The 24,172-nt window shown below is 42.0% G+C and overlaps 1 protein-coding gene across 2 annotated transcripts in view; it reads right to left on the reverse strand.

The window, feature by feature from the left end:
- Nucleotides 1-321: 321 nt before the first annotated feature.
- Nucleotides 322-24,172, reverse strand: part of LOC130176729 (PDZ domain-containing RING finger protein 4-like) — a 117,170-nt gene continuing 93,319 nt past the window's right edge. For both annotated transcript variants that reach the window (XM_056387995.1, XM_056387996.1), the window contains 7 exons: nucleotides 19,830-20,083; nucleotides 17,345-17,447; nucleotides 8,637-8,735; nucleotides 6,303-6,365; nucleotides 4,469-4,570; nucleotides 3,547-3,675; nucleotides 322-2,568 (listed from right to left, as the gene is read on the reverse strand). In XM_056387995.1, the coding sequence (XP_056243970.1) occupies nucleotides 1,096-2,568; nucleotides 3,547-3,675; nucleotides 4,469-4,570; nucleotides 6,303-6,365; nucleotides 8,637-8,735; nucleotides 17,345-17,447; nucleotides 19,830-20,083 (2,223 nt within the window). In that variant the 3' untranslated portion in view covers nucleotides 322-1,095. The remainder of the gene's footprint in view (nucleotides 2,569-3,546; nucleotides 3,676-4,468; nucleotides 4,571-6,302; nucleotides 6,366-8,636; nucleotides 8,736-17,344; nucleotides 17,448-19,829; nucleotides 20,084-24,172) is intronic.

Below are 24,172 nucleotides of genomic sequence, written 5' to 3' on the forward strand. Positions count from 1 at the left end.
GTTATTTTTCCATTCACCTGTCAGTGAAGCAGCTCGTTCAATTGTTTGCAGCTTTGTGGGGGAAGAAGCTCAAGTTCACAAATACCAGAAAGGACACATGAACAGTTTCACTGTAAAATGAGGTATCCAACTTTTAAAAGATTCTTTCATGTACTTTTCAACTGCTGACGATAAAACTATTACTAGCAAAAGTTATCCGTTGACAAAAACATTTGCTCATGTTCAGCAATCTGAAACCTCTTGGGTTTTTCCCCCAAAAACAGATGACATGTTGAAAGGGGGGATTTTTCTCTTTCAGATAACTGGAGAGTAACAGAGTAACTCAGTCTCATCTTTAATTCGATTTTTAGAGCTGGAATACATTTGTTGTTGCAATGTTCTGTATTTAATAACAGTAACAATAAGACATTAAAATTTCATATTTGGGTGACCCAAGTCTGTGAGCATAAAAACATTTGACCAATGAAACGGCGTTCCCAATTTATTTCAAATTCAGTAGGATTTAGGGATTAAACACATTCTTCCAGTTGTAAGTGATACAGTATTATGACTGAAGCTATCATAACTTTGTGATACCTGCGTGGTTTGACTAGTTGGACAAACTGGCCATGTCTGGGCACTGACAGCCTGACACTGAGACTTACTGATTTCAATTTTAAAGCATAAATAGATCTGACCGCCGGATTCATTATGTTTTGCAATAGCCAAGCGTACATAATACACAAACCAAAAATACTTAACTTTTCTTAAGATGTTCATACAACTATCTTGAGTAATGTGATTACAACATAAATATGAAAATAGACTTGAAAAGCTTGAAAAGATAAACATGTTTAGTGCGAAGTAATAAAATAATTATATAGTCATAATTTCATAGAAAAAAGTTTTTCCCGCAGAGTGATGTGAAAAACAATACTGGGAAAACATGAAGAAAATGCCATGACACCACTGATAAATTCTTTACAAAATGCTTTTTGGGTTACAAAGTGTGAAAAATATTCCTATTGTCCTCATAAAAACGCCACATTGAACGAGGCAAGTATATTATACCGCATGGGGTAGAATGTGTGTGTTTTTTTTTTTTGTTTGTTTTTTTTATACAGTAGTGACTGATAGGAAGGCATTGTTCACCTTGGCTCCCTCAGGGGCCTTAGTTCCATGAGTCATCAGCTCCTGGATGGTCATCCAGTTGTCCAGGATCTTCTTGTTGCGTTTCTTCATCATCTTCTTGTGGCTGAGCTCTATAATGCTGACTTCCTTGCGACCCTCGCTGCTGCTTTGAGGATTCTCCCTCAAGCTTTCCAGCCGACTACGCTGCATGAACTCCCGTCTTTTTCTCTGTTCTTTTGCCCTGACCAGGTGCTGTTTCCTTTCCTCTTTACTCCAGTACCTTCCCATCTTCATTTCACTCATTGCATCGTCGTCTGTGGTCATTCCCCCACTACGCTCTTCTTTAATCTTTAGGGCTCGCTCCCTCAGGATCTTGTCTCTCACAGGCCTCTTAGTGATGTAGCGGGTGCCGTCGCTGCGGATCTTGACCTTCCACTCCATCTTGGGCTCAATAATGGGCCTCTGAGGCTCTTTGCACACACTTAGCAGGCTGAGCTGGCTCTGAGCGTACTCCACAGCTGAGCGCTGCTGGATCAGCTGCATGTAGCTCTGGTAGTGGCGGGCATGAGCTGGGATGTTGGCCTGCCTTTGCTGGGAACTGTGGGATGGAGAGAAGTAAGGAATCTGGCAAGCATGTGTCTTTAATGTCCCTCTGCTCTCGTCCTCAACCTGAGGTGTCTGGTCCGACTCAGAAGGATTGCTGTGGTCAGGGCTGCTGCTCTTGCCCGGGACTGGAGCACGGCATGCTGGGATGGGGCTCAGGCTAAGAGAGTGACCAGTGGCAAGACTGCTGCAGAGGTTCCTCTGGTTGGTGAGACTGACCATTCTCTGGAGTGAGTGCTCCGGGGAGCGGTCCATTGCCAGAGGGGTACTGCGTGAACTCTCTGCTGTGTTATAGGCACTGGAGCTGTCCTTGTCCGATTTCTCCAGCCTCTCATTAATGTCTGCCAGCTTACCCCTTGTGGGCTCGCCACGGTGGAGGCTTTGGTTTTTGGTGGAGGGTGCAGAGCGGCCCGTTGAGGGAGACTGCTGGCCCTTACGAAGCTTGTGGGCCTGCATGATGTTCTGACATTCAAGCTCGATGCTGCGCAGCTCCTCGTTGAGCATACGCAGCTCATGCTGTACGCCGCCCTGCTCCCCCATGCTGCACTCAATGGTGCTACGGCGGCTGTAGAACAGGTCGTACTCGCCGCTGTTACGAATTTGACACTTCAGCTCCAAGAGCTGCTGGAAACGGTCACCCTCCGTCTCATCATCGTCCTCATCCTCTTTGTCCTCTAGCCGCGTGGAGCCAGTGGTACAGCGTGTGTCCCGACTGTCTCTCAGGCACTGGGACAGACGTCTCTGGATGTGTGCCAGGACGTTATGCTCTGAGCTTTCCATTCTGTCTTTTATAGTCAGTACACTGTCCTTATGATGAGGGAGTGTGGAGCAGGTGGGCTTATCATCTTCTGCTCTCTGAAATGAATAAGGTAAACAAAACCAACCTGAAATACTCATATATGAATACATGGTACAACTGCAATTCTAACTTTTAATGATCCTATTTTTTATTAGCATATTAAGGTGTGGCACTTACTGCAAGACTGTTCTTACTTCCTTTTTTATTACTAACATGCATAATGCATATGTTTTTAACTTATCAACATTTTGCAACCATGCTTGTAAATATGTTTTGGCTAATTAAACATACAGCATTTACAAACAGGGTAATATATAGAACTGTATGTACTGTAATTTATGTAGTGTAGTTTTACTGTCCTCATTATGGAATGAGGACAAAAAGACAACAAAAAAGTTGCCACGCGTATTTAAGAGTTCAGGAAATGCAGCCCTGTTCTGCATTCTCCTGAAGGATTACATATGCTGCTGTGCGTAACTCTGTTATACAGCTCTGTTACTTCAGGGATTGTTTCCTCTCTGCCATGTCTTTGAAGTCCCATTTATATGGATTTTTGTTGTATGCTCTCCTTGCAACAAAAACAGAATTTTAAATTATGATTACTAATGTTTGGAATTTAAATGGTTCAACGGTCCCCTGCCATAAATATTCATAATCATCATTTTGTATTCATATTTCAAAGGGCAAAGCTTGTTTTCACTCAGTTTTGTGAGGAAAGTCGATGAAGAGTTTGATTCCAGCTATGCCGCTGCCTAGATCTGTAGTAATTTCAAGGAAAAGGTTAACATTGACTTTGAATAATGACCTAATACTGTCAAAGCAATTATTGGTCAATGCGATGGTATGACGTAACATAACACAGTGGGCACTACGGCCTGTCAGTCTGTGGGAACGATAACTTAAACCTAATGTTTTTGCTTGTTTTATTCATATCAAACAGAGCAAATAAAAATAAACTATTTCCAGGAGTTTCTAAAACCCAAAGCTTATCGCTAATCCATTCACACAAAGCGTATGTTATATTGCTGTCTGACCTGTTCATTCTCCTGCTCCTCCTGCAAGGCAGCTAATTCCATCTCCTCTCTCTGCTGCTCCTCCAACATTTCCATCTTCAGCTGCTCCAGGAACTCACTGTGCTCATCATCCAGCCAGGCCTCCTCCAGCTAAGGGTGAATGAAAAAGGAATGCATATAGAGGTAAAAGGGTGAGTGTTATTTGTCAAGGCCTAAAGCTTATGGCGACACAGTGTCTCAAAATAAACAGTTGGGTGTTCCTAATGGGATTTTCTTGGGAAAAAAAAAAACCCAACATGGTTTTGAAATGAGAAACTGCTAGCTCGCTCTTAACCAACAAAACACCGCCCTTCATCTTTAAAACATGCATTCTAATCTTAAAATCAAGCCAATACGATTTAATGGACATAAGACTGCCGCCTTTGACCTATTTAGTGCACACCATCCATCATCTGTTTGTCTGCTTGATGTAAGCCAAATGGGATCCATATCCGAAGACTTCAGATTTACTACGTAGAGACACATTTAATTACAAAGAGTCCACTATCGCTCCTGGCTCATCTGCACTGCGGCAGAGTCCCTTCCGCTTATTCGCCATCGGCCTTGGGCCTGAACTCACTCCACATTAGCATGCCATTAGCTTTTATGGCTTAGTGTTGGAAGTCAATTACAGTGGCGCTACATAAAAATAAAACATGATGAGGTGTCTCTGTGGTATCTTCCACTAGGAGTGGTTGTGGTGGTGGGGAGGGAGCGGGGGAGAGGGTTGGCTACTCCAGACTACCAAGGTTTACTCTGAGCAAATATACAGTAAATGACAAAACCTCAGGGCTGTAATTTGCAACTTGTGTGCTTCCTTTACCCAAGTTAGGCCCACAGCAGATTTTTCAGTCAGTGGCTTAAAGATATGTCGGTGTGAGGTAAGTGTGTGGTAGTTTCTAACCTGCAGCTCAGGTCTGGCAACCAGCAGGACAATGTTCCTACTCTCGTCGTTGGAGAGGGCAGCCATTGCTTCTTCTCGGTCTTGTACATCTTGGCCATTAATCTGAAGATGACACACAAACACGATTACCACACTCACTGTCGAGTAAGCAAACATGTCTCGTGTACACAAATGCAAACATTTGAACACAGGCATAATACATACACACACATACAGTGAGGTCCAGCTTTATCCTGCCCAATACAAAAACCCTTAAGATAAACAAAGTACCACAATAAAAGTGCCACTGCACAATAATGCCTTTTTTTTTCTCTGGAAATTGTAAACACTCTCTGCTGCTCCTCTAATATGAAGCAGGACCCAGCAGTGATTATGAATGGGACAGTGGCCGCGGGCCGACGGAGCTGTTGTGTTCACCAAAGTATCCGGCAGCGTACATACATCTAGCTGTACAATTAACCGGCCACTGACAGGGGGCGTCCATCTTTTTGCAGGCAGACTAATGGCCCTGTCACTGCTGGATAATGGTGCCAGAGTACTGGTCTGCCTCACGAAAACACACACCCCCCTCCTCCTGCCGTAAATCAGTCACACAACACACGGTCTAATTGTTTGCCGGTGTCTCCCAACAGCGCTTATACATCTGCCCCCAACATCTAATAATTGTTTGCAGAGTATTTACTGGATTTTATTCTTCTTTCCTCTCTCTCACAGTGTACTGCTGTTCATACTAAACCTTATTTTCTGCACAGAAAACAAGCCTGTTTTTCTATTATTTCATGAATTCCCTTCATCTGCCATTTATATTGTAGCGCCCATTCATCGTCAGTGTCCTGTGATAGTTACACTACCAATTTGTGGCGTCGCAATGAGCTCCTGTGATCTTCCTGTGCCAATCTTAAAACTGGACTAATCAATATATTTCATATTAACGGATTAATGGATTAAATGACTATATGTAATCTGAAAGGTGTTGCTCATCTTTCAGCTTGTTGCTTGGGTTGTCAAGGCCTGCAAACTCCACTGCCAAACATCACATTTCTAGAATGGGTAGACATACAGTATCTTTTCAGTGGAAAAAACCCTGATAAACCCGATGTACACTGCAACTGCAACTAGATGGTGAACATAGTAAACACCAGAGAAGAACCAGATGTTTCCCTCAGGAGTTTGTGATCAGCAAAACAGAACTACCAATGTTGGTCTTTTTGCTGAAAGTGTAAATAGTTAATGGTTTATCATAACAGTTAAATAAGGAGATATTGTGTCAATGTAATTTTCTACATGTTTCTCTGCCTCTGAGTGGTTGAACAAACCCATTTGTGCAGCTTTAACATTAAAAGTGGGGGCTGTAACTCAACTCCACAAAAATAATAATCACCCACGTAACCCATAGGAGCAACACTGTCCAGCCCTTAGGCCTAACATGCTGCTCCTCGTCGGGGTGCAGAACTCCTCCAGATCTCAGGCCTGAAGATGAAGCTAGGGGCTAATTACAGTCTTAGCCTTTCAGCTATGCCACAGGAGGCCATGCGCTGCGGCGCAGCACCATCCTCAACCAGAACTCTTAAAAACCCCTATTGGTGCTGAGTCTGTAACTAAAAAAGCCAGGGGGGGCAGTTCTCCCCCTCTAACAGTCACAGCGGGGGCGAGTTCCCCCTTTAATGTGCTGCCATTAAAAATGAATGGGCTCTCCTGCTGGGAGACAGTGGTTGTGTGCGACAAAATAAAAGGAGACTTTTTATGTTGAATCAAATGAGAGCTGGTGTAGACAGGGCCAGACAGAGAGAGAGAGAGAGAGAGAGAGAGAGAGAGAGAGGGTGTCCCACTGTACCTGCAAAATGCGATCCCCCTCTCGGATGCGTCCATCTCTGGCAGCGATGCTGTTGGGACTGATCTGTGAAGGTAGAGGGAGAAATGTAATGCCTCTAAAACACTTTCAATCTTAATTCAAGAGAATCAAGGAATAGCTGAAAAAAATGTTTGAATTCATTATGAACATCACCCAGCTAGACATGTCTAGGCTTTTATTAACAATGTGAGCAGCACACACTGGGTGAGCTGCCATGGAAAGACCATTGATGTCAAATGATTTTCCCATGGTAACTTGGTCAGTTTTTAAAACCATTTTGACCGTGAGAAAAAGCCAAATAACAAACTGGGTTATCACCGTCATCATTTAAGTCCTCAATTGTATGCACCTCAGTTGCGATATCCTGGCAGGTTGATAGAGCACAAGCCTCTGCATATAGCAACTACAGCCTATAACTCAACCCCAATACATGATGCACCTGCTCCTCCTATAAGTAATGTTAGTGAACAAGGGGGCAGGACACTCTTTCATCGGCCAATCAATCGGTGTCTGGGGCCATTCGTTTCACTCTCTCCTATCAGGTGGGATCTCTGGAGATGGTGAAGTTCTGTGGCACTCCATCTTCATGATAGTCCACTCCCACACAGAGGACCACTCATTAATGGGAGGGAGGTCACTAGACAGGAATGGGGGTAGGAGGCCTGGAGGGGAAACTGAAGATAATCTTTCTGCGGTTATGGGGAGAGCACGCACACCCTGAACAATCCACAACTGAAATATAGGGGATCTGCTAATTGTTAAAGACATCATTGTTAGTGGTGAAATGGCTGTGGTTACAGTTTTGCCACAGAGCAAGGAGATTTAACTCTCAGCTTTGGTCCATTTTTTGTGTGGACTGTGCTCTTCTCATTGTGTTTGAACTGTCGGGAGAAAATGGATCTGGGGAAAACAAAGAGGTGGGGGGTGGAGTGTAAACTCTTGGCTGCCCATTGGTGTGAATGAGTGTGCCTGTCGCAGCTTTGCCACGGACTGGTAACTTATGCAAGGGGACCTGCCCAATGCATGCTAGGATATACTCCAGCCCCTGTCCCCCCTGAATAGAAATAACTATGTACTAGAGGACAAACGAAATGTACTTTTTCTGCTCTTGTTCTTCTGCATTAGTTAACCACTGTGCTGTGAAAGACAATTAAAACAAAGGGAAATCAAATTAAACAACAACGAGTGGAACAATGTGGCCACTCAACACGAGCTACAAATCTAAGAAATTTAGCATGTTTTAAAATGACCTTGCATTTTTCCAAACTTCACGTTGATTTGTTCTTATGCAACACAACAGCACCTTATTTGAGCATGCAACAACCTGTATACAGTGACATTCAGCCACCTCATCTAAATGCAGCAGGCTCCTCTTAGCCTGACTTTTTTTTTTTTGCAGAGCGAACACTTAAGGATGCTGCCAGGAGCCACAGACCTCAGTGATTTATATTCCACTCAGCTCTCAAAGCGAACACCTTGCAGGGTCCTAGTCAACTTCAAACGAATCGGAGAGAAAGTTGAGCAGAATGGAGAACGGCACTTTCTATGCCACCAACAAGTGGACTGACATGCTTGCTGATGTCTGCTGTACTGGAAGTACTAGGTGCACAACAAGACCTGAAATCATTGTTGTTGTTGTTTTTTCTGTCTTGGAAGTCATTCAGTGTTGGCAGTTGAAAGTGTAATCATGCAGTTAGAACATTGCCAAACTGTTCAATAATGTCATTTGTGTTTGATAAAAGAGTTTAATATTAAAATTACTACACCCAGTAGAGAAACCTGCTATGCTCACATGAATGCTAAAGTGAAACATAAACTGGAAAATGAATATTAAATGTCACAATTGATTTAGTCTCAAAAATTTGTTTTTTCTAGTTTCTGTTTGGACATTTTACTCAGGCACTCTGACCTAGCTGTGATGATTGTCTGTTTCTACAGCACTGTATGATATGTAAATGTGAGACTAGGAAATTAAATGTAGAATTTATAGAATATGCATATACCTTTTGCCCCAAGAGTATTATTATTTTCATTTTCTAACAGCTAGCAACCGTGGTGGTTGGCAAAACAAGAAACTAGCGAGAGGAATTTACATGTATGATGCATATTTTCTTGGCAGTGTCTCCAGGAGCAAGGCAAAGTGGGAAAAGATAAAAGAGAGATGATTCAATGTGTACAGAGACCTCGACTGCAAAACTTAAGTTTCCTCATGGCAAACTAAGCTGGAAGAAGCACTCGTATCTATCTCGTATGAATGAAATAAACCCTATCTAGTCGAGTCATCCAAGTCTCACATCTTGCAAGTTTTCCACTCACCTCACTGACATAGATGGCCACATCCTCCTCTTCATCTGTCCTGTAGCACAGAGTTAACCCCAACTTCTCTTGGCTGTTGAGTCGACACAATTCCACTTCCTGTGTAGATAAAAGGGGAAAAACTAAAATGTAAAAACAGAGTCCACATCCATGCGTGGCATGCCAACATGCTGATGTTCAGTTTAGCATATTAGCATGGCAAAATTTACTAATTAGCACTACACAAAGTGCAGCTGATGGGGATGTCAGTAGTTTCACAGGTACTGAAGGAGCCATGAATGTCTGCCCCAAATTTCTTGGCAATCCACCCAATTGTTGTTGAGATATCGACAACAACCGGATGACACTGAATCACAAATGTCAACCTCAAGCTGGCACTAAACATGCGAGGGGATCACTGAAGTTATTGGGGTTTGCCTTCTGGGGGCCATGAATTTCTGCAAATATGTTGGCAATTCATCTGATAGTTGTTGACATATTTCAGTCCGGGGCAAAGTGGTCAACCACCTAAGCAACAGGCAGACATTGTCATTCCTGGAACGAAGGCAAGCTGAACATTTAAGGATATAGAGAACATATAACGCTCATTTTTTAACCCGGGAAATAGGAGTTGACAAAACAATCTCACCACGGGGTCAATTTAGTAGAAGTTCTGGGGTCTTTGATCACATCACATAGACTTCTTCAGGAGATGGAGTTTGACCAGTTGTCATGGAATTGCGGAAGGTCAAATTCCCATTTTTCTGAAAAAGTAAAACCAACATGGAAGAAAAATCCTTGAGCTCCAGAACAGCGACTAAACGAAATGAACTTACGGTGATATTATTTTGCCAACAATGCAGTTTCTGTTTCTGTACCAACCTTTAAAGAAAAAAACAGACACTGATCTGAGACACCAAATAAATTCCATACAGTTACATAAAACTAAAACGTCGATGCATGACAATGGCTACACAAACACGAAGGATCTCCCTCACTGAAGATCAAATAACAAATATTCTTCCAAGTTCCTTCACAAAAATTCCAACTTGTTGTTGAGTTTGAATCGTCAACTCTTGTGTGCGGTTTTTGAGTCTCAAAGTGTTTGATCATGAAAGACGCTCTCAGCTTGCAGAGTTTGATCGGTGGAGCTTTGATGAATGTCAAAGGACCTCAAGTGTTTTTCTTTCAAGTTGCTGCCAATTTATAGAACGTTAGACTATAAATAAACTGTAATTATGCTAGTGCTACCAGATATACATGTTTGCTGCAGCACTAACGTATTCCTCATCTTCCCATGGGGAGAGATAAACAAACTATTGACTTACAAATCAGTGGTCGCCAAATTTCCCACGAGCCTCTTGGAACATAACTTAGCACCCTGGTGTCTCCACGAACCCGTCATTTAAGTTCATATTTACAAAAACACAAAAAGTGAGATTTGATTAACCACACCCAGAGCTTGGGCGGCGTGCCACAGTCCCCCCCCCATCTAAAATCAAAAACCAACCAAACACTACTTTCTAATTTCCACATTTTCACATAAAGCACTCTGCACTCTGTTTCCCACAACAGAGGTGCAGCCAAACACACCAAACAGCACAAGCCCGTGCTCCATCTCCAAATGCTGAAACATATCAAGGGGTGTTGGAGGGAATCAAGTGTGAAATGGCCTCTCCTCCCAAGGTCTTCATTAGAGCAGAAACACACCAACTCTCAGCAGCAGGAGTGAGGTGGTTGAGTGGAGAGGAGGGTGGAGGGGGGCAGAGAGAAATGAGGCAGTGGCGAGGGCTCTGGTGGGGCTCAGAGGGGTCTCGCACAGAAACAGATTCATTTCCTCTGTGACAAGTGTGGGTTGGCTGGTTACACGTGTCAGATGTGGCAAGGCTTGGGAAGAGGACGGGTGGGGATGGTGTGTCTGGAGGGGTGGTGGTTAAAGTCTGACCACGGCGGGATGAGATGAGGGGAAGAACGGGAGGAGGCCAATACCACTGCCAGAGAGCTACCACCTGGTGCCTCTGGCTACCCCTGCTAAACTGTTTATGACCCTCCCCCTTCAATTTCCTCATACAAACACACAAACACACCTTTAGGCTCAATTCCAATTTTCTCCTTCTTCCCAGTCACTAATTTCTTCATATACTTCTCGAACTCTGCTTTTCACCCACATTGACAGATACATTTTGGACTGGGATGTGCTGCTGCTGCTGCTGCCGGGCTATACACACTCCCATTCACTCTCATACTCAAAAGAATAATTCCTGCGTCCCTGCACAAACCCTGTACTTACACACACAAGTACACTCAGCAGAGCACACGCGTTAGCACAGACATTAAAAAAAAAAAAAAAAAAAGAGCTGGAGAGAAACGACATCCGAGCTTTGTCGTTTTATCTTTTCTCGACAGCCTCCACCTGACGGGGAGCTCAGATCTTTAATTGACTGTCTCAGAAGCGATGACAACTTCAAACCCCCGACTGATCTGTAAGGATACAACGTGAAAGAGGGAAGAAGCTTTCGTGCCGACTACATGAACAAAGTCAGATGCATAAATCCATCATTAACTATGTTAAAATTGTTACTAATGAGCTACCTCCGTTATTGTTGTTAGCAATATTATTAAAGCGGCGCGTCTCCTGATTCAACGGAGCAGTCATGGAGGTAATGGGAGCTGCGGAGACGGTGCACACCTTGCATGCTAATATGATGTGAGAAGTTGAAGTGGGATATCTGTTGGAAATACTGAAGTCACAAGCAATGTCTTGGAGACATCTGTCTAAAAATAAACCACACAAATTAATCGCTAGTACCGAGGCAAAGCAGAGGTGTGAGCAGGCACTACATCATCCCTATCTGGCTCTGGGAAACAGGCCTAAAGTTACCTCTGACTAATTAACTACATATAGTGCAGGAGACCTATGGCTAAATGATCAGAGAGAATAGATTGCTACAATTACTGCATGTTGGATGAAATGTCAAACCTGCATGTGTGTGTGTTTAATGTGCAGCACGTCACTCTTTTGTCTTTACCGTATGTTCTTTTGGTTTCTTGTTTTAAGAAAACTATGTAGAAAAAAAAATCGCCCACTCATGCTCCTCAGTAAAAGGAGGGGTGTCTCTTGATCCATCAAACACACGTTCACCAATCTCTGTCCCTCCTCTTGCCGTTTTAATTTTTTTTTTTCCCCCTCCATTTTCCAGCCAAGCTCTCTGCCTCTCAGGCAGGAGAGGCACAGGGACGAGGGATGACAGTAAATTGATGACTGCGATTGCGTGATTAGGGGGGAGATTGGCGCCCACCATCAAAGCACATTGGATGCTGTCATAATAATATTGCCTTTGATTACCAGTAATTAAAAAGGCAGTCACAAATGCATTGATGGCTACCAGTACCTCATGTTGTCAGAACTCACCGAAACTAATCAAAGGAACGGATACTAACACGGTGTTGTGGCCATATACACATCAACGGATCCAAGGAAATGTATGATGTTTGAGTGTGAAACTCTGGCTATGAGGCATGGCCTGTGTTTCCTTTATCCAATCAAGCTAGCCATCAGAGAGGGCAGAGACAGAGAATCCTGCGCTGAGTCCAGGATTTGTTTAGTCTTAATCTTGGGGGGGAATGCACATTCATAATCAATCAATTGGCTGCAAGATATCCCCTTCCACTGCTCCACTGCTTGTGAAGCAGGACTTAAGTCCAACTTCAAGGTTAAACTGAGAAGGAGCTGCAGTGGAGAACATTAATGGTGGACATTGACTGTCAGTCCCTACTGGGTACAGGTACACAACAGAACTAATGGTTACTGGGAAAATTAAAAAAAAAAATCACATTATAGTTGGAAACTGGAGAATGAGTTTACAAGAACTGCAGTACCCTGGTCACTGAAAAACCGACCAGTAATCAAATTTCTTGACCTTTGACCCCTGAACATATTTTCAATCAAGGCTGGTTTATTTTAAGTGTTTAAGACGACACTGTAGTGAGAGCTTTAAATTGAGAATGTGACTGACTTTCACAGATAGTCAAGCGTTCATCTGTGGAAATCGATCTTTACAGAAGTGTAGAAGCTCCCATTCTTTATTTCAGGGTCCGTTTTCACTTTAGTCAGACTGACTAGGTTTTAATTACTTTGGATGCAAATGTGGTGCTTTCTTTCATCCTGCTACGGATAGATAGGACTCGCTGTCTGCACTCTTTCATGAGCATGTGCTCGTCTAAAAACCTAGACGAGTGGTGCCACTTTGCAGTAAGACTACCCTTATGAAGAATTTATAAATGGTTTATAATAAGTTTATTCATTCGGATGTTAACACTTTATAAATTATGTATTGACTAATATAAACAAGTTATAACAGTTTTCATACAATGATGCAGGCTCACTATTTGGCAAGATCAAGTTAATGCTTGCTACCCATTAATCTTACTAATGACTTACTTCCGTTTATAACTGGTAAAAGGAAGTCTAATTGTAAGATGTAAAACACATAATTTATTAAGGAATTACTATTATTTATAACTGGTAAAAGGGAGCCTTATTGTAACTCATTAATTCCTTAAGGAAAGTTACCAACTACATTACCTGGAATGCTGAAGTCCTAAAGAAGATACCAACCAGCAAAGGGCGGCAAATCTCCATTTTAAAATCCAGTGTGCAGAACAATCTGATAGCATATGTCATATCAACACCTGTGACTATAATGAGGAAGCTGCTGATAGCATGTCAAGGTAAACAATACTGCCAAGGCCTTAGAGTCTGAATCTGGTCATTTGATATTATAATTTGATTTGCCAAATGAAACTTTTTGACCATTAAGATGCTGATGGTGGTTAATTGCTAGGTAAAAAAGCTTAATGATGGAGGTTACAAAGAAAGCTCAGTAACTAATGATAATGACAGTCCTCGGACACGGGTCTGCTCTCCACCCCTACACCAGCCTGCGATCTTTCGGTGACAGAGCACTCAGTGCGGCAGCCTCCGCCCTCTGGAACTCTCTCCCGGAGGAGATTCACGCAGCCTCGTCTCTGGACATTTACAAACCAGCTGAAAACACACCTGTTCACCAAGGATTATGGAAATTTATTTTGCAAGCAACAAGTCACTGTTGCCCATTTTATCTAATGTGTTATAACAGTGTATAAATGATTTATAAAGTGTTAACAAGCTAATTAATAAACTGGTAATAAACCATTCATAGATCCTCTATAATGGTAGTACCAGATGAGTTTATATGTTATGTCCATACAGCATGGAAGAAAAAAAATCAGGTTTCTCCAGCAGAAATCTAGCTGCATTAACAGGGTTTTACTTCTAATTACAGAAATCTTTTCTCTTTTACATGATGTTTAAGAAATAATTTTGCCTTAAAATGCCATCAGCAACCTGGTTACTCAAACCTGCATTACTTTTTGGCCAACTGGGGAAAGCAGAACAAGCTATAAACTGTTAAATATTTAGTTCTTTAGCTATTAAATGCCACATTATGTTCACCATCTAGTCGCTAACTTAGTCTGCCATTTGGTGCTGCCCATATAGTGAGCAGTGGGTTTATCAAACCTGTCTCATTGAGAACAGCTGCCTGCTGTGGCTGGAAAACGGGGTTAATAACAGTGGTGGTGAGACTGAATCAAAATAGACAGGCTGCATTCAGACCGACATTAGCCTTGCATGAAAAATTTTCATTTGAATGAGATCAGTCTAGTGTCGCAGTGGGGGTGCCAATGCATCAGGCACCGGCAAAAAAAAACAAAAAACCCCAACAACACAGAGTTATATTTCTCCACACTGCAACACAACGTCATCAATCAATATGCACGAGCTCACATTCCATTACTACGACTGTAACGTTGATGTCATATGCATTTCCACTGTTTACCTTGCAACTGTTGCAACAAAAAATTAAGCTATTACAGTCGTGATCCTGTCTCGCAGTTTTATAAACGGCGTTGCAGCGTTTTGGCATTTGATACGCTGCTTACTCAAACCAGCCTGCTTCAGTTGTATTTCATGTGTCGCACACACACACACACACACACACACACACACACACACACACACACACACACACACACACACACACACACACACACACACACACATATTCACACTCACACTCACACTCACAAACACCAATTCAGGAACTTTATTTGTTTTAACACCTGGCAAAACAATGAGCAAAAAGGCGCCAACTAGGGTGCTATTTCTCTGTGGGTTCACCTCTATGAGTGACACCTTCGGCATCACATTAAACATCAATCATCTGATCCATTGTTAGTGTAAAAAAATATTGATTAAAGCACCTATGTGCCTGTGAGCGCACAGATCGTCAGTGATATAGGTTCTATGGTGGAAAAGGTAAATTAAAAACAAACTCAAAAGAGTCTTTTGATGTTTCACAGAAAACAGTGGTTAGTCCACACAAGCTGATAACTGTGACGCTCGGCTTGATTGGATGGAGACAAGCGGTATGTGGCGTATCCTGTGGCCATTTATCTACCAGGTCCAGAATCATAACAATTGAAATTCAAACTGATTTTTCACATGAGCCCACACACCATACAAATACACAATATACGATGAATGCATATTTCAGTGGCATCTGGCATCGCTCCTCCTCATCAGCCACTGTACTCCGGGACTCTCTCATGTTGATTACCCTGAGAGAAACATCGACGTCCTGGTGTATTAGAAAGGTGAATTAGATTTAGATGGTTTCTCTGAGATGTGACGGTGCACTGCTCTCCCCCACTGTGCTTTTTTCATCTAACAAAAGTAATTTAAGGAAATGTCTTTCCTTGGTTCTCGTTTCTCTTTTTCAGCGGGGAGTGAGGGATCAGGCCGACCCTGAAAGTGGCTTTTCAGCTTTTACCTACATCCCCTTCGCATCGTTTTCAGTTGACATACAGTAAGTGGGGCTGCATTAGTGGGTATCTAACCCCCTGAGTATGAAATAAAAAAAAATGGTGCAGGCTACAAAGCATACACAGTATAATAGGATTTGTTAATAGCAATGAGGCATAAAGAGAGGCTTTCATATATTATATTTATTCTGATTTGACACTGCTGCCTCTGCGATCCGAGCGGGTGCACAAATCTCTTTAGGATGTGAAGAAACGGCTGAAGCTCAGTGGGTGGAAGCATTCGGAACAAATTCAAATGAAACAAATAAGAGAGAGGGAGGGGTGAGCGATCATCATACATCAGACCTCTCAGAGCGCTCGCCAGCAATATGCTTGCATTGACTCAGAAATAAAGAATATTGGACCAGAGCAGAGAGCGGAGACGGAGTCTGGTTATCTCTTCCCGTCACAGTTGAATCAGTGCGTCTGTATGTATATCTGTATATGTCAGAGATCAACAGCCTTAGAAACACCACCTCTCCAGCTGCTTCTGTTACTTACACCCCAGTAAAGATGCAGAAGCAAAGAAATGAGTTTCCATCTTCTTTTTTTCCCCTTACCAGAACCTGCCCCACACACACACACACACACACACACACACACACACACACACACACACACACACACACACACACACACCTCATTTTAATTGGTTTTGATCGAGCTCAGTGTCGACCAATTTGCTAGTGTTTTCTTCCACAGTTGTGAAAACAATAAGAAAATCTCAGGTAACAGTGTCAATGTTTGGAGCTTTTTATACTTTTTGCCTTGTAAGGAAAAAAAAAACCCCAAAAAATGGAAAAACATGGAGGCATGTCATCATTGCCAGGAGAAGTAAGGTGCAATGTGGCTGATCATCTGTCACTACCGTCCCCCTGGGATCTGCCTGTAGAGTCAAAGTGTGTGTGCCCTTACACCAATTCGTGAGCATCATTGAATACAGCCTGCTCAGTGTTCAATGTGTGTCTATTAGTTGCAAGGGTTAGGCGTGTGTTTGTGTTGGTACATATGAGTATAACTGTACTAAATCTTTAGCATTAAGTGTACCACACACACACACACACACACACCACGTACACACACACACACACACAATTATTTCAGCATTTAGCACACCTACCGAACGCACCTTTCAACACCATGGAGGCCATGAATGCATCATTTTCATTTCTGGTACCTTACAAAGGAAGGAGTAAGCCTCGTGGAGCTCTTTAGAGAAGACGATGATATTAACAGGTTCTGTCAGAAAGAGCCGCCAAGATCACGGCCTATGGCGCTTGCCTATGACTCATAGGCTAGCAACAGCCTTGACAACAACACATTGATTGTCGCACATACAGATCAATTAGTGTAGAATTCAGATGCATGGTGCAGTGTTCATGTTTTTATACGAGTTGGATAATGAGTGGGACTGAAAATGATAAATGTCTGTGCAAGCGCTGAATATAAGTATTTGAGAGTTTTCTACTGGTTGCTTGGCAATCTCCCAGAAGTCACTGCTTGGTCAAAAGTTACAGTAAGTTACTCCTCGGATGTGAACAGATGATGAACAAACAAACGAGTCTCGAACGTTCCAGTCTTTATGCTAAGCTAAGCGAATTGGCTCTAGTGTCATGCTTAATTGACAGATATCAATTTACTCAACTGACTCTCAGTTGTGTCTGGTACACAAACAGTGCAATGGAGACACTATTTCTTTTCTCTATCTTTGGCAAACTTATCTGCCAACATATGTACTGATATACAATATCAGCAATAAGCTAAAATTACCCGGAAATAATTAATCTATCAGACTGAAGTTATCAGCGATGTCGTGCGTGTCTTACCTCATACTCGAATTCCTCTGTCCTCTCTCCATCAGCTGGAACAGGGGAGAGGTAGTCTGTCCCTTCATAGTAATCCTGCTCCATTGTATGAAGAGAATGACAGCTGTCAGGGGAGACAGACAGAGGAAGAAAGAGAGGGGAAGACAGACATGGAGGGGGGCAGAGAAACAGAAAGAGGTGGAGAGCTGGGCGTAAGCAAGATCCTTCTCCTCACTTTCTTTTAAACGTGTTCAATACCTCGAAGTGACAGGATTTCCTTGCCTTTGTCTTTGTGGGAATCTGAGGAATAAAGGATTTGTCAAGGGCTTTCACTTCCACTGGAGTGTGTGTGATAAAAGTACAGCCCCTTGTTAATAACAGCATATCCACATAATTTGCTTCCTGCTCTTGACAGACAAAACCCCCCACACTGTACAGTGTAATTCCACTATGCTTCTCTCAGTCACTGAACAAAACAGCATTGTGAGGGTCTAACAAGATGAGCAGCTTCGGTTGCCACACAAGATAATCACGATGGACAAAAACTTCAAAAAGACGCTCTGTTAAACAAGTTGAGTGATGTGTTCAGGGGCTGTCTGACTCTTAAGATTACCCAGCACTGTAAAACTGTCTCAAAACAATATTCCAGTCACAAAACCAGACAAGTAAATGTCACAATGCTTTATTCTTTGATGCCTTAATATTACACATATAACAACATTTGGCAGTGGGTGCCAATAATACAATTACAGATTTTACAGTCTTGCCTCAAAAGTATGAGCGACAAACTTTTGTTATGTCTATAAAATCTGTTGTATATTGGATTGTGCACCTGATCTCAGATGAAGAGAAGAAAATGTGAGTTTTATGGGACACATTGATCACATTTGGCTTCGGCCTGGGGCTGTAAGTAGCCTACAAGCACACGTTGCTCTGTGTTGCCTAGTTTTTTTTTATGAGCCTATTTGCTTTAATCACCTTGTAAACCTTCCATGAGCCAAAATGGATACGCCAAGCAGCTCCAATTATGGCAAGAAGGCCCTGTGGGGAATTATATGGTGATACTGTGAGATATATATACATGTGGCAATGATCTTGATCAGGTCATGTACAGTACTTTATATCTAACGTGCAACACTGACAATAGCACACACTTCTAATGATGTTTGTAATAATGAGCAGTACAGACGGCGCATCTGTCTGATATTCCATCCCTGAAGTCTCCAGTGACATATCACAGCGGATATTGAAAGAATTCAGGATGTTTATCATTGTTGGAATTAATTATCTACTGTACTCAACACACTTGATTCACAAACATAGTCCTGACTTCTCAGCTCTGTGCTATTAAAGCTCTCGCATTGCCATTGTTTCATTGTTCTGTTCCCAAGAGGTGAAATCCAGATCTTTTTTTATGGTAAACTTTTCTTCTTCACAGTTTACTTCTCCTTTGAGATGAAGAGAATATAAACTAAAACGCCAGAAGAGGAAATAATGAACCCTGTTTCCTTTTGTTGTTTTTTCCAGGAAAACCTCTTGTTGATACTTTAAACTCTCAATATTTTTTTGTACATATTTTTATGATATCTCCGAGATCTTTTTCTACCCAGCATCGATTCGGGATGTGATTAGAGTAGTGATTGTACCACATGTGTTGTTTAGAGGTATTTTACATGCAACGTAACCCGGCTATTTCTTTTTCATCTCTTCTAAATTTGTAGACATGCGAGACCAACAAACATATTTAATCTTACACCTGAATTATGCTTCTGTGCGTCAGTATCTCAGTATACAGGAGGCATGTGAAAGAGAGTCTCCTCAGACTCAACTGTTAGTATTGATTTATCTGTAAGTATGTACAGTATCTCTTTTATATCTGCCACTCAATCATAAACTCTTTCCCAAATGTCTGTGCTGTGTTCAAGTGATGTAGGAATAACAGTCGCTATGACCTGGCACATCCAAATGCTCCTGTTTTCAAAGTCACTTGAGGCTGTGACTTTTTTTTTGATTGCTTACATTTATACTCTGATTTTCCATAATTAGTGATACATTTAAATGAACCCTTAATACTGAACATTAAAATGCGAAATGCATGCATTCTGTATTAATAGCCGGCATCCTTTACTATTCTTCGACAGTTCATTTATATTTTACAGGCGTCTTGCATACTTGTAATGCTAATGCTAATTCTGCAAACACTGATATTTCTGCTTCATAGCTCAATAACACCTCCCACTCATTTTTTTCCCCCTCGGTAATTACCATCAGTCGCAGCCAAAGTCAAAACAAAGACACAACAACAAACTCTGCGTCGCTCTTTGTGGCACTGAACCGAAATAATTTGTAATGATTTCAAATTAAATAAAAATATATTAAATTATATCAAACGACAGACCTGCTTAAAATTATCTTCTCTGTTCTGAATCACATTTATTGGGCCTTATTAAGTGTGGTTGATTTACAGAGATGTAAACTAACTACGTACATTTCCTGTTGTACTCACCTGTCAGAGAGCAGGAAGGGACAGACGTCAGGCACAGGAGGGGTCGAAGGACGCAGCTTTGCCAGCGCCATGATGTGTTCAAAGGTGATGTCGGTCTGAGTGCACACATCCACCACATGGATTTCCTGAGGGGGGCCATGGGGGCGGCCGCTGGGGGTCCGCCTGATGACCTGCACCACGACGGGGTCCTTGGCAGCGCGAAAGGCCTCCACAGTCTCCTCATGGCTGGACTTGGACAACTCCTTTCCATTCACCTGAGGAAGACATGGAAAAATATTGTGTGTGAGAGATGAAAATCTATTTGTTGGGACTGTTTTGTTGGCTTTTTGCTATAGAAATGTTTCATGGAAGCAGAATTGCTGTGGTTATAGATGTAATCTGAGTGGGCAGAGACAGAGAACCAGTGTTTTCTGGTTAAATGACATTAGACTAAAAGCCAGCAAAAAAAAGCCAAGAGGGAAAACAAGGTACAGCCAATATTACTCTTACTGTTGTGCTCTTTATACGAAGAAAGAGACGCTGGTCTGGGTCTGATCTACATACATATACCCTAAATTAAACTACCTTACTTTTTTTCTTTTCTTTTCTTTTCTTTTTAAACAGAAAATCTCCAGCATCACTTCTCAAAAAAAAAAAAAAACCCTCCATGGTCTCCTTAGCGATTTTACCCACAGCACTACAGCTCTCCTGTTGTGCTCAGGGTAGAGGCATTCAGACAGAAATTTGAATGGTACATTTTCTTTCCCCTGAATGCCTTCTGGACAGATGATCAAAAAGAAATCTTCATGAAAACAACATTGGAAAACATAAACACAAATTTACAGTTTGATGCAACATTATCAGAATGTTAGATCAAAGCCCAAACGGCCCCTGTTCACTCAGTCCGTCTTCAATTTCATCTACACAAAATGAACTGGATCTTCTGGCAGATTGAAAATCACTTGCACTACAGCTGGCACATATGAAGAAAATCATTGCTTCATTTAGCACCATTACTTTCTCTGGAAGAGAAACCATGGCTGTGGAATACCTCAGAATGTGCTTTGGTATAAAGGCTGAAACCAGAGATTATAATTTAGATAACTCCAGAAAGAAAGAAAGAAAGAAAAAAAAGACAGACACAGCATAATTACACTTGCAGTTGTATTTAAAAAAGGTTTTTCTCACATGGCAAAATGAAATGAGTTAAAATGATAACTAGAAGAGCAAAAGAGAGCATTTATATTCACATGTGAAACTGGAAAGCAGCAGTGTTTCAGGGCTTGAATCACAACCTTTTTAAAATGCAACATAGAGGTAGAAATGAATAAAAATCACCCAATAACCTAGTTCTGACTAACAAAATGACCTAAATTCATGAGCAGTTGACAGTTTCAAGTAACTCTGGCTGTGTGTCTGTGGTGCCTCTTAATGAATGTTAAAGACACAGAGGCCACCAGGGAAACTCCTGCAGAGAGCTCATATCTTCAACCCAACAGATATTTCATCACTAATTCTTCTTTTTTGCATGTTCCCTAACACATCACAGTCAATTTGACATTGTATATTTTGAGGAAATGACTGCCTCAAGCTGCAGTAAAGTACAGACAGGATGTCTAATGTTCATGTATGTGCAGCAGTTTATCCCTATTTGAGCTATACATGACTAGTGTCTGTGTTTCCCAACCATTCCGACTTGTCACTCTATGGCTCTAATAAACAGTTATCGATTAACCTGCTGATAATGATTTTGATTAATCAATTCGAGGATGTGTATTTCTGTGAGTTGGGAGCAGTCCTAGTTTGTCCTAATTTGAGTTTATATCATTTTCGAGACCAGAAAATTCTCCAGTAGAAAGAAGATGAAACTTTGAAGAAAAGTCAGAAATGAATCATGTCTTACTCCTTTCAATTGACCTTGTGACACTTGAAGGGGAGCCTGAACCACAGGGTGGGAATTTCTGCATTATGTGAACAAATGAAAAGTAAAGACAGTTTTAAAACATCCCAAAATGGTTCTGTATTCCCATTCTGGGTCTCTCTCTCTCTCTCTGACAAGCATGCACGCACACACACGTTATTTAGGTGTTTGTCTAATACAGCTGGTGTTCTAACTTTGCTTGTCTCTTGCTTCCAGCGATGTGGTACTGTACTTCTATGATGTTGGGGGACTCACAAGTATGAATGGTAGAAAATCGACAAAGACGAGGCAGAGAATAGACTCCAAGCTCAAACAACACTGGATCCTACACTTCCTGTAATAGCCTCTGAGACAAATCCCCACCCCCGATGACATCATAAGGGGTTATATTTTCTAACTGTATAAAGCTCCCTCCAGAAGAGCCCCAGAAGACATTGAACAACTATTAAGTAAATTGATCTGAAATCAGTGGAGGGGCCCCTTTAATTTATTCTTCCAATTTAAGATACTTCCACATCGCTAACATCATTACCTGCTGCCAGAAAATATAAAAAATATTTATAATGTAATAATGTTATTGCCTCATAATAGTGTGTTACTCTCATTCCTGGTTCATTCCTGTGTGTGTTTGTGTGTGTGAGTGTGTGTGTGTGTGTCTCTCCAGAGACTGAGTGATGCCCTACAAAACAACAAATAACTTATTTTCTCAGCCATAACAATAGCCATATATAACTCCCTTAGCTCTTGTTGTGCTCTGGCCTGTTCCCCTGCCTCCTGATGTGACCTTTGTTTGTAGCGATGTTGCATTAATCACCTGAGTGGGAGATAAACTGGGTCAACTCCACTTCTGTGGAACTGCAGGGCAATTTGCAGCTTCCCCTCACACCTGCTTTCATTGGGTTTTGGCCAGTCAGCAGTTATTACATACTGCAGCATGTACATTAGACTTTAAGTACTGTATTAAAGAAACATGGAGCACTGTAATAATTAGCTCATATACTACCTTTAACTCTCTCTCTCTCTCTCTCTCTCTCTCTCTCTCTCTCCCTCTGACTTATTTTCCTGCTTGTCTCCTGCTCCGCAGCCTAATCCTGGAACAGGGAGCCTGGTGGAGACAAAGGAGTTGGAGCAGACAAATGAGGCAGCCTATGGCGTATGACAGTCCAGGAGAAAAATGATCAAATTTCCCAGCTCTCCCTCTGGTACAGCCTGTCCAGCCTAAGCTCCTCCTCCTCCTCCAACCCTCACCGCTTTGCTAGCAACACTCCATGACCATAATGAAACAAGAGAAAACACGTCAGGAAAAGAGGAGGGAGTGTTGTTTTTCCATTCTCATCGCTAGTTTTCATGAGAGCCAGATGGAACAATTAATTCTCAATCAGCACAGGAATATTAAGGAGTCTTAACTCCCGCATGGGGGACTTTGCCATCCCTTTTGTGTCCCTTTGGCTGATGTCTATCCAGCTAAACACACTGCTTCAGCTAGTTGTGTGGTCTGACAGATGGGAAGGGGTTTCTATAAGCCTGGCTGGAGCTTCCCAGATATTCTCACAGTGAAGATCTGCCTTCAGCACAGTCCTTGGGATGTCTTGCAACAGCCTTACTCTCTGCAAAGTGCATTATAAGCTGGCATGATGAAGGTGACTTTTTACAGTGAAATTTTACTGTGAATTCTATTTATTTATTTATTTTTCAAATTGGCGAATTTCCTAAATAGCTTTAAACTTGACAAAATCAAACATAATTTCACTGCCTCCACTCAGAACAAGCTGTAGCCACTTAAAGTTTGATCACACATATTTCAGTGTAGTTATACTAGCATAAACCATCCTCTTCAAGTGTGCATGGAGAGTATGCAAATACATATTCACTCATAAACACATGCTGGTAAACAAAATCTGTTTGCAACAAATTATTTAGCAGCTGCAGTGTTTATCGAGTCCAAGGCAGATCAGCACGCACGTCATGGCCAAAACGGCTCCATATGCACTGAGTCAACATGAATTGTCTTATTGGTCTGGAACAAAACAATGCTGATTATTCATGAGAGATCATTTGTTAGACAATTGGGCCAGGAGATGATCAGGTAAATGTGAAGTTGGAAGGAAATGGGCGCCGGGATGGAGTAGCTGGACCAAGACGCATCTGCTGACTGTTTGCACATGGATATGCCGCAGCTGTAGCCAGAGGAGAAATGTGCTTTCATTCAAAGCCCCTGTGACAACCACCGGCTTTCTCACAACAAACGGAGTAAACCTGCTTAGTGGAGTGTAACGAAAGGATGAAACCTCTTCCTTTTTCCTTCATTTTCTCTGTGGCAGAATCCCATATTGACAAAGACATTCAGAAATTGTGTTCTTGTGACGCAGCTGTGCTTTAACTCTCCACTTCAGTAAATATCTCACGTCACTTTAAGCTGTTCTGAGCCATTTCCAGCAAACAA

This window comes from Seriola aureovittata, chromosome 10, assembly GCF_021018895.1.
Source record: "Seriola aureovittata isolate HTS-2021-v1 ecotype China chromosome 10, ASM2101889v1, whole genome shotgun sequence".
In the NCBI taxonomy this organism is placed as follows: Eukaryota; Metazoa; Chordata; class Actinopteri; order Carangiformes; family Carangidae; genus Seriola; species Seriola aureovittata.